We start from the raw sequence: 12,009 nt of genomic DNA on the forward strand, positions 1-12,009 counted from the left end.
TATTATATATAGAAATTATATATTATACAAAAATTATACATTATACAAAAATTATATATTATACAAAAATTATATGTTATACAAAAATTATATATTATACAGAAATTATTCATTATACAAAAATTATATATTATTCAAAAATTATATATTATGCAAAAATTATATATTATATAAAAATATTACATTATATATATATACAAACATTATACAGAACTTGTATAGAACTATTATTATAGAATCGTAATAGTTGTAAAGCGTTGTATTTAATTACTAAAAGTGTTCAAAAAAAGCTCAGTGATTTATTTAACGCATAACAACAGTTAATACAATTGGCAACATTAGAAGAATTTTTCTAGCTTCAGACCTGCTTCATGTTTCATCAAACGTCATACTTTATACAAATCTGTCTCCTGGTAACTTAGTGTCCCCTAACAGCGGAGACATAATTCGTGGTCTGTTTTTCGATAGCGTACTTTCGCCCGGTAAAACCTCCATTTACGGATGTGGATAAAATATGAAACGGTCCCCCGCGGCATGTGGGAGACTACCCAAATATTCGAGACGACGATGGAAACTAAAAACTCCCGTGAAGTCTTTGGAAAATCCGCCGACTCGGAAACCCGATAGTGCTCGTAAAGACTCCGTGTAATAACACCGCGAACGGGAGGCAACCACGTGTCCTTTCGACCGCGTGTCTGTCATGTAAATCATCGGACGCAGGGCCCCGGATAGGAAGCACCGTGTCGTTTTCGGCCGCACATGTCCCGGATATACGGGCCCCGTGTCGCGCTCGCGGAAAGGAAAAACACGTCGTCGTGACGTATTTCGTGCGTCGTCTCGCGACGTCTCGCGTAGATGGGGGTTTATGGCTGCGGTCAGACACTTGGGAAGTCGTACATTCGCGACCACAGAAATTAAATCCACGTCGCGGAATGCTCGCGGGGACTCGAGAAATGCAGACGTCTTTCAGCTTAGGGTACTCGGGAATCCAGAAAATTATGAGACTCTGGTAACACAAACCTAGATGTTGTTGACTTTATGAGTGAACACACACCCCTTGTGGAGATCGCAGAATTCTATATCTTGGAGAGCTATAAAATTGCGCGTCGTTTGTCTTATATTTAAAATAACTATTTTATTTATATCTTGGAGAGCTATAAAATTGCCTCGTTTGTCTTATATTTAAAATCACTATTTTATTTATATCTTGGAGAGCTATAAAATTGCGCGTCGTTTGTCTTATATTTAAAATAACTATTTTATTTTAATTTTATTTCTACAATATTCTTATTATTTTATTATATTTAATTTTACTTCTTATGTTTAAATAATAACATAATAAATGGCTACTTTTCGAGATAAAACTTTATCAGCAGATTTCATACTTCATCTACTGGCAGTGAGGACTTTCTTAAAAAATTGTTTAGAAACTAAAATAATTGTCATCAAATTATTATTATAATTATAAATTTTATAATTATTTTAATTATTATATTGTATTATAATTATTATAATTATTATATTTATTATTATTATTAAATATATATAATTATTAATTATAAATCCATAAAATTCATATAGTGCAACAAGTTCGTTTGAAATTATTATTTGAAAGAAAATGATCGCGACTTTCGGCGAACAGTTAAAAGAGTCAGGAGGTGGATGATTTCGATGATCGTACCGTGTAGTGTTAATCGCGCAGTTGTCCATCAATTTTTTAGAACAAATTTTCAACGCCACTTTATCTGCGAATAACTTGCAATGGAAATTAACCATCAAGAGCCGAACAGCTAATTGATGCTTTCGAAATGCTAAGTGTTAAAATTGAACTTTTGTACTTTTCGAGTTCGTGACAAAAATATTGCCCGAGCAAATAATTTGTTCGCTATGTGCTTTATACGTATATTTATCAAGAAATTAAACCTTTGTCTCGAGATTAGTGAAATAACTCCGGAAGCGATACGCTGTCTAAGTCTAAAAATAATACACGTCCACGAATCCGCTTCCACTTCGGAGGAAGTGGTTTTCCTGAAACATAAAATGAAGTTTGCGTTACAAATGACTCACTTTACCGGAACACGATATTCCTTTTATTTGCGTTATTATTCCGGTGGGCAGGTTTTAGCACTGTCACATTGAAAAATATTTTTCCAGCGTTCAAGCGACTCCCCCAGCGTTGCATGGTACCACGTACAATGGGCCTGCATTGTTGGTTTAATAGATCAATTTATGGTGGTCCGTTATCGTCGTCTCTCCCGGAACATCGATGCCCCATGCATCCGGACAATGATGCCTCCTTTCTCTCTCTCCCTCCCCCCCTCCCCTCGAGGTCTGTCCCTCCCCAATGTCACCGACAAATTGGGGGTGTTTTCTGTTTCCGGGATCGTCGACGAGTCGCGAAACGATCAAAGGGGGCCGACCGATGAGGCCAATAAACACGCGCGTCTACGGCGTCTATAAACGGTCGCGTTGGATCTTCATTGATAAATTGACGTTGGCCTGACTCGCTTTAAGAAGCATTAAATAATCGACCCCCTACGGCCATCAACCAATCGACCGTGTCCATCTCCGTGTCGAATTACCGCTGATCGACGGCCGAGATAACGCCGCTGACCATCGCCGATTGGTTGCCGGTGGACCCATTGACACTTGGCGCGACCATGCCGTCGGTGCGAGCGCATTAATTTTTGTCAAAAAAGATCCATTAATTCTTGTCAGGAGGCGGTCCGTACATTTTTATCGGAATAAATTCCTAAAACCCCCATTTTTAAACCAGACACTGTTAACCGAACCCTTTAAGACTCTTACAGTACCAATTATTCGTGCACAACTGCATAAAATTCATAGTGTAATAATTAGACTAGAAATTGCAACGCATAAGTGCACAAACGATTGACAGAATGGAGCTTCGAGGAACTTATTTTGACAGAAATGAATGGATTTATTCTGACAAAAATGATATGAATTTGTTCTGACAAAATTTAATGAATCTTTCTTAACAAAAAAATCACGTGAACCTTTTTTCTGACATTTGTTATAAATATATACAATTCATAGTCCAATAATTGGATTGTGAATTTGATGCATTTGCCACAAAAAAGGAGTAAAATCAACAGTAAAATAGCAAAAATATTTAAACAGTATGAAAATATTATTGTTCTACCGTCAACTCTCCAAAATGATTCAGACATGAAATAAATATCTATATACATTTCTGCATTATGCAATTAATGTAAACAATTTTTATGTCGCATAGAAATCAGAATTCCGAAATCGGTGCGTTCAATAATCTCGAGAAAAAGCACATTTGTTACAGTCAATTTAGCAATGATATTTTTATAATAGCATAAATATACTTGCTGGTAGAATCGGAGATATTTATAAGTATAATAGAAGGATGAAACCAACCAGAATGCGCTAACCAACGCTCGATCTTTCTGATTGCAGGAATCGCGATGAACTGGTCTGACCACGCTTTATGGTGGCCCGAGAGGAACCACTGGTTAACAAGGACGAGGAGCACCCTCGATCAGTATGGCGTCGCAGCGGATGCACGTTTGCACTTCACGCCGATGCGCAAAACGCTCAGAGTGCAGCTGCCGGACATGCGTTGCCTCGACTGCAAGGTCGACTTCTCCGTGAAGACGTTCAACGCCGTCATCAATCTCTGCAAGGAATTAGGCAAGTGCATGAAACCTGTTCTCGAAGCGCGTCGAATCCGCAGGCGAATAATCGACACGTGGCCTGCCCTGCCGCGTCTACCATATTTGGATGACACAATTCCCCGCCGACTTTCCAAAATTCATTTCCGTTCCCGGTGCATATGGCTGTCCCGATAAATTATTGCCAGCATTTATAGGGCCCGAACGGCGATCCGAACTTGTAATTGTAATTGATCGATTCGGGGTTCGTTTTATATCTTCGATATGCATGTTCGGTGTACCGATGATTAGAGAGCGAATTTTGTGCACTGAAAAATGTAAGTTCTTTCGAAATGAAAGAACATCGAAAGGAGTAACGTATATGATTACGTTACTTTCGACTTATTAAAACTGTTAAGAGAAAAAGGTATATTTACGTAAACTAGATATGTTTAAAAACAAGATAAAGAAAGATATGTTTAAGATATATGTTTGCAGATCTCTTACATTTTCCAATTTTTGCTCGAAATAGTGACAAAGCTGCGATTTTTGCGGTCTTTAATTTGTTGTAACTCATACCAACGTGAACCGATTTCGATAAAATGTTCAACATGCATATAGGTTACCGAGATCTGCGACAGACATTTTTCAAATTTTCGTTATAGGCCCAGTTAAAAAGAAAGTTAAAAAAACAAGAGACTTTTATATTTTTTTCTTTTTCGACATTCCAAGTAATAGCAAAATTAAAAACAAAGCATTTCAGTCATCGTCTAGTAGTCCCTTAATCATCTAAAAAAAAAGAATTCAAGTTATTTAGTTCAGTTTTAAAATAGTTGTTGCATATATTTTAAAAGTTGCACGAACACTTTTGTGGACCACTGTGTGTCCAGTTACGTTCAACTGATACGAATTCAACGAAATCGCCGTTCGGTCAGCCGGATTACGTGAACGTCTATGCAAAAACGTCGAACAGGTGTGAACCAAAAAACCGTCGGCGCTAAACGGTCCGCGAGGCCCCGGCTTTTCCAAGCGAGATTGCCGGCGCGAACGCGGCACGTAACCGAGCGCGCCGGGCGTTAATTAATCGCCGTGATGAAATAAAATTGTTAAATTCCCAGTCACGCGAAGGTCACGGGGTCCCCTCGTGCCTGAACTTCGCCGAGGCGATCTAACGGGCAGCTTTTTAATCAAGGAAGTGGCTCGCCGCGATAACGAAGCCACCGCGTACCGTTGTCTAATTTCCGATCTAAAAAAGGAACCGTCCAGAAAAAAAGAAGAAAAAAAAGAAACGGCGATCTTTATTCGCTCGATTCGCCAACACGCCTCGAGAAAATGGTGGACGCGAACGTGTCCCGGCTTTCTCGGGAACGCGGTGGAACGATAGCGAACCGCTGTCAACGCATTCCTGTTGTCGCAACGGTTATTAAGCCGCGTTTTCTTGACTTTTTGTCGCCTGCTGGCAGACAGATGACCTCGACGATAGCCTTCCGCGTGTCACGCTCGCAAATAGATCGGACAGCACACTTTTCTCGCAGATATTGTCTCTTGGCGAACAGATGGAAAAGAGAACTCGCGTGTTACGAACGAGATCGAACAATTTTCATACGGCCGGGCTGCACGATTTGAATTGTTCGAGTCCTTGGCTCTCTGCTTCGACACGCTGTGTTCGTCGACTAGAAACGCCTCGGAACCGGCCTCCGCTTACAATTACAGTTTCTTCGAAGTCTTCGAAGGTGTTGCGACGAAATGGCAACACTCGGGTACGCCATATTTAGCCGCAAAAACTGACCGTTTCGTCATACGCGCTCGACAGCTGTTCTTCTCTTTGGGTTGTCAAGCTCTCTCTCTCTCTCTCTCTCGCTGCAGTTCTCATTTTTCTGTCGAGTTTTTGATACGCTCCGTTTGCAAGAAATTTATGTTTCGCGTGCTTTATTAGCACCGTTCCTCCACCTGTGCACAGTGATTCAGAAATGTGGCTCTATACTGTCTATATTCTAAACGGTTTCATTTCATTTATTTATTTATTTATTTATTTGCATGAGAGAAATTTTCTCTGCAAATACTAAGAACATGTAAGGCATCAAGGCTATTTTACAATATGGAAAACACTCGCGGGAAATATTTTAATTTTTAATAGGTCTTCTTAATAGAAATTTAATTTAATTTAATTTAATTTAAAAATCACAGACATATATTGCTTTATAAAAACATCAAGATTAAATTTATTTAGATTTTCCGACATTTTTATTATCATATATGCTTGATTTATGTTTATTCACTCAATCGTTATGAGAGTCTCTATAAATTATTATTATATATATTATTATATATATTATTTTTATATTATATATATTATTATTTTATTATATTATTATTATATATTATATATATTATTGTTATATATTATATAGATATTAATTATTATATATATATATTATAAAAAACAGCCTTGCTACATCGACAAATAATTTTCTCCCAATTAAAAATGCTCTATAGAGAATCGACATGTATATATAAATCTAGCAGTGCAACATCACTTTTATATGCGATAAAATAACTACAAAAAGACCGCCTCGTAGTCTGTTGCACAAAAGAATCGAACGAACAATCCGTACAATCGAATACTCCTCTAACACACGAACATCCCCTAATTCTTCAGGTATCAGACATCCAGAGGAGCTGTCGTTCTGCAAACCGCTCGAGCCGAACCACCTCAAATACAATCTGAAGGACCTGCCGGCGAAGAAGAAGATCGAGAACCAGAAGAACGGCCATTGGAACGTGCCAGCAGACACGAACACTTTTATCCCGGTGAGCCAGAGTCCCAGGGGATCGACGGGAAGTTTGGACCAGAGCAGCCCCTTCATGTGCGCACCGGTCACGCCCAACAACAGGAATCATAGCACTCCGATCAGCTCACCGATCTCGGTAAGCGATGAACAATTAGCGTGGCTTTCGGAAGGCAATCTCTGATTGAAAATATTAGATCGGGTCGTAAATAACGTCCCATGCAGCTAGATAGAATCTATTGTTCGTATCTATTCACTATGTGTTACCGGGACGAACGAGTTTTTGCTTTCGCTAAATAGGCAAGGGTTCGAAATAAATAGAATAGAAGAAAAAAACAATAAATAAGAAGAAACACTTGTAATTTCTCTCTAATTCGCGCTCAGTTCGCGCACAGAAATGGACAATTTGGGAAAAGTAGATACGATTATTTGAGCCTCGTTTTTATAGTTACCGATTGTCGACAACTATAATAATGAGACGCAAGATTAATTGTCAATTTTCGTGCTCAATCTGAGCGCGAGTTAGGAAGAAATTGCTGTTTACGGCTGTTCGTGTGGACTGATTAATACAATAATCGCATCTCCTCTTCCCAAATTTTCGATTTTTGTTCACAAGCTGACGGAGAATTTATGAGAATTTACTACATATATTCACAAAGCTTTTCAAAGATTTCATTCGCTACGAACATCGCGTATCTCTCGCGTGCTTTCTCGAGCATGAAGCTGTAGATTGTAGATGCTCGAGATCCGAATCGATAGGAAATGGCAGCGATGAAGAGAGAGAGAGAGAGAGAGAGAATCCAGGGCCCGGACCTGTTATGGTAATAAATAATCCCCGATCGACCCCATTGCCTGTGCTATGATTTATCGGCGCGGGGCTATCATTACCGCGCCGCAGAGTCGTTCCTCTCGGGAAACTAATTTGCTTCTCGCGAGCGGGCCCAGTTTTTCCGGGCCCCGGGAGTGGTCATTAGGCGTATTTATTGCTCGGTGAACCTGCAGTAGTATCTCGTCGCCTCGTGCTCCCTCTCACACGCGGCCCTGTTCTCTTCGACAGCAAACCGGTACGTGGAAGAGGAACAACAACTCGTCCGGTTTCGGTAGCTCGGACTCGTTCAACGCGAACAACAGCACGATGAGCCTGGAAGCGTTGAACGGGGCCCTGTCCGAGTCCCTGGCCCAGAGCCCGACCTCCATCTCGCCCGATGTCCGAGCGAAATTGGTCAGGCCGAAGAACCTCGTCGAACGCGCCAGGATGAACGTCGCGTGGCTCGACTCCTCCTTGTCCATCATGGAACAGGGGATCCGCGAGTTCGACACCCTGCGGCTCAAGTTCAAGTTCTACTCGTTCTACGACCTCAACCCGAAAACCGACGCAGTCAGGATCAACATGATGTACGAGCAGGCCAAGTGGCAGCTGCTGGCCGAGGAGATCGACTGCACCGAAGAGGAGATGCTGATGTTCGCTGCTCTGCAGGTCAGTTGAGAATATTTTGCAGCCTTCCACACGGGGAATTTTGGGGGATCTTTACGGTTAGATGATCGGATAGATCAGGGGTTAGATGTTCGGATAGATCGAAGCATCGACCGCGTAACAACTCCTCGTCGCCCACCTGTCTGATGTTATATATGTTTATCTTGAATTTAACCTTATTTTTGGCTTTAAATTGCTACTTTTCTTATGATCACTTAACGCATACGATGTTGGTAGACCTGCCTATAATTTTAAAAAAGAAGCAGATCGCCTGTAGTGATCAAAAGTTTGGCCACCTATGAGCTAGATGATCTATTAAGTTGTGCGACCTCTGACACCCGAGAAAAGACAAGGAAAATTACACGAATTCGAAGCGATATTTCAGATGAATTTTGAGATATGTTCTTGTAGGCTTAGAGCCTTGCAGCTCGCTTTTATAGTTACTGATTGTCAATAACTATAAAAACGAGACGCAAGACTTGAATAATCGTATCTCCTATTCTCAAATTGTCCCATTTTTGTGCGCAATCTGAGCGCGGATTAGGAAGAAATTACTGTATTTCTATGCAACTCAGCTTAAATGAAAGCTGGAAGTGTTTACTTTAAGACAAGCTAGATCAGGCTGAAATTGTATAAGTCCGTTAGCGTCGACGACTGCACGATACTATATTTTCTTACAAGAAAACGCGAACGGACTTATTACATAACCTAATAGCTACCGCATCTTTGTCTAGATATTAGATTATAGACATTGCAGGCAGATCAAGCATTCACGACAAGAGTGGATAGGTGCCATTCGAAACAGCAGAAGGATTCAAAGAATTTTTAACCCCTTGTTCTACGTACAGGGTGTACCAAAAATGTCTCGCAATCCGGAAATGGCGGGTTCCTCAGATCATTTGAAGCAACTTCTTCCTTTACAAAAATTTTCTCCGAGGCACCGTTAACGAGTTATTAACGAAAAACAGTGACCAATGAGAGGCGACCGAGCCAATCAGCGGAACTGGGATTCGACCGCTCGACCGCTGGCGCTGTTGACTCGGCCGCCTAGCGCCAGCCGAGCTCGCCTCTCATTGGTCACTGTTTTTCGTTAATAACTCGTTAACGGTGCCTCGGAGAAAATTTTTGTAAAGGAAGAAGTTGCTTCAAATGATCTGAGGAAGCCGTCACTTTCGGATTGCGAGACATTTTTGGGACACCCTTTATAATATCGTGTTAGTCTCGTTATGATGATTTCAAACATAATCCATTAAATGCGAACGTTACTCGCGGCTTTTGTGTCGAAATCAAATTCTACTCTTCCATTGTCGATATTTAACCCTAAGGGAGGTTTCTACCCCGCGCATAATATTTGTATTCATAACTCCGACACTATCGCTGCTTCGTCATTCGCATAAATAAATATAATATATAATTTATAATCGGGTATAATAATAAATGTTATACTACATTTCGAATGTCTTTATATTTATTATATTTACATTAAGAATTTCTTAAGCGTGGAGTAGAAATCTATCGCGAAATTGAAGATTGGCGTACAATAAATATTTTTCTTTCTCGTGCAAGAATTTGTTAAATACAAAGAAGTGCTAATGATAATTAATAATAATAAATAATAATCAACGTAGCTGCGGAAGAAATCGTAGTGTGCAAGAGGTTAAAGAACACTTTCTATTTAACTCCTACTTCATGCGATTCACGTAGAGAATCTTTACGTTACGCAATGGTCCGCAATCTGATCACGTATGCTGCTCTTTGAACGTATCCTGATTTATGTCCTTCCTCATCACCGCCAGCTTCCGTTCCAGAAGAGGTTCTTGCAAGAAATTAACTGTAATAGATTCGCATTATTTCACAGCTATGTAATGATGGTGTACATGTCCATACTGTGTGATATACCTTTTTTAAAGCGTTCGACGTGGTTTTGAGGGATGATAGTACAAACGATGATCCATGCAATCGATATTCTAATCGATTCTGATGGAATAGATATATTTGTTTGCTCCTGATTTCGATTGCTCCATAAAAATAACAAGCACACTTAACTCAGTTTTTGGCCGAAAAGGATCAGACTTTCTACGAGCGCGGAATTTTCAAGTTGTCAGAGAGATGGCAAAAGGTCATCGAACAAAATGGAAAATACATTACAGATTAAACTTCGTTCCAAGTAAAAAAGAATTTTTTATTTCATTGAACAAATCGGCAATTACTTAGTTGCCAACCCAATATATATATGTCGAACGAAACAAATTTCTTGAATAAATTTCCCGTAAACGTGTGTTCGCAATTCCAATAAGCGTAAATCAAGAAAATTGGTACTCGCCATTTTGGCACGTCTCGCAAACCTGGTATTAAGTATAATAGATTGCTGTTATGGAACGCCGCGTACTTTTTCGATCCTAGAGGAGAAACGTATACTTAGCGATAGATCCGCAGTTTCCGCGGATATCTCCGGACAGCTACACGCGACTGTTTACGCGACAACGTTTTCACGATCCAAACATCCGGTGCCTGCAGACCGGATCGATCTATATATACTTCGAGATCCGGCTGACGGAAATAACTCGCGATGCCAACGAAGAATGTTGCCAAAATATTACGATGGTAACACCGTCAGCCGAGCGTATTACGAGACAAACGATCTCGACGATCGAGACCGGACAGAAATCGTAGAGACGTTAGTTCATCATTATTTCGTATCGATGATCGAAGCGCACACAAAGTTATAAGGTTCATAAATGTCGCTTACGAATGACGGTGATCGAAAGCGTTTGATTAGTCGGTTTCGTAAATATCAGTGTAATAAGTAGCTTTTAAGTAGCGAAAACAGGATTTTTATGTAACAGGAAGCGCATTCCTCTTTAAGATAAATTGCACACGTAGTCGGTAAAAGGAGAAAGTATTTGTACGTGCATACATCGCCGGGTACCCGATCCAGAGTCGACAATGGAGCTTGTAGGAATGTAACACTCTATTCAAGTTATCGATCAAATATTTATGCGAACTTACACTTTCTTAGACAAATTCGGGACATAGTAATGTCTCCTTAACTGAGACCATTTTTGTGCTCAGACTGTGCACAAAAATGGACAATTTTGGAAGAGGAGATACGATTATTCGGACCTTGCGGTTAATAAACTTCTTTAATATAATACTTTAAACTCCGGCCAGTGCGGATTAATCCCGAAATGAAATAAATTCAAAAGTCCAATAAGGATGCCTCTTCATTTTATTCAAATATTCAAGCTTAAAGTGGAAATACAAAAAAGCAACGTGTACAAAATCACTTCAGTTTTTTCTCGGCAGAGCATACAAAATGGCGATCGATTGACAAAATGACGCTCAGATTGTGCACAAAAATGGACAATTTGGGAAGAGGAGATACCATTATTCGCGCCTTGCAGCTCGTTTTTATAATTGTTGACAATTCGTGACTATAAAAATGGACCGCAAGGATCGAATAATCGTCTCTCTTCTCTCTAAATTGTCCATTTTTGTGGACAATCTGAGCGTCAATTAGAGAGACATTACTGTAGTAGACCTTCGTGCTTGCTGATTGGGAATCCAGACTTCGAATCATTTACTCGAGCACCCGTCCGTCGTATTAGGCACAAGACACTTTGTTCGTTGAATTTTTAACTCCAGAATTTACAAAAATTGGTATCGGAATGTTTGTGGGACTTCTGGGATCCGAATTTGCAATATTAGGAAACAAAATAACGGATACAATATGGAGGACGGGTATCGCATTTTGGAAAATTGTTATTGACAATCGGTAATTAATAAAAGCGAACTGCAAGGTCCGAAGCTCACGAGAACATATCACAAAATTCATCTGAAATATCGCTTCGAATTCGTATAATTTTCCTTGTCCTTTCCCGGGTGTCAGAGGTCGCGCAATCTAATAGATCATCTAGCTCATAGGTGGCCAAACTTTTGATCACTACGGGCGACCTGCTTCTTTTTTTAAATTATAGGCAGGTCTACCAACATCGTATGCGTTAAGTGATCATAAGAAAAGTAGTACAGTAATGTCTCTCTAATTGACGCTCAGATTGTCCACAGAAATGGACAATTTGGGAAGAGGAGATACGATTATGCGAGC

The 12,009-nt window shown here is 40.0% G+C and overlaps 1 protein-coding gene and 1 long non-coding RNA gene across 2 annotated transcripts in view; one reads left to right on the plus strand and one right to left on the minus strand.

The window, feature by feature from the left end:
- The window catches only part of LOC117217565 (unc-112-related protein), a 132,728-nt gene that overhangs the window by 115,452 nt on the left and 5,267 nt on the right, over window positions 1-12,009 (plus strand). Inside the window, exons 2-4 of the mRNA XM_033465252.2 lie at window positions 3,448-3,681; window positions 6,301-6,569; window positions 7,488-7,907. Of these exons, the coding sequence (XP_033321143.2) occupies window positions 3,448-3,681; window positions 6,301-6,569; window positions 7,488-7,907 (923 nt within the window). The remainder of the gene's footprint in view (window positions 1-3,447; window positions 3,682-6,300; window positions 6,570-7,487; window positions 7,908-12,009) is intronic.
- LOC143259975 (uncharacterized) lies at window positions 280-3,548 on the minus strand. Its single transcript, XR_013034041.1, has 2 exons — window positions 3,409-3,548; window positions 280-2,028 (listed from the first exon to the last, which is right to left on the minus strand). It is a non-coding gene; the product is annotated as an uncharacterized LOC143259975 (long non-coding RNA).

This window comes from Megalopta genalis, chromosome 8 (assembly GCF_051020955.1).
Source record: "Megalopta genalis isolate 19385.01 chromosome 8, iyMegGena1_principal, whole genome shotgun sequence".
NCBI classification, from domain to species: Eukaryota; Metazoa; Arthropoda; class Insecta; order Hymenoptera; family Halictidae; genus Megalopta; species Megalopta genalis.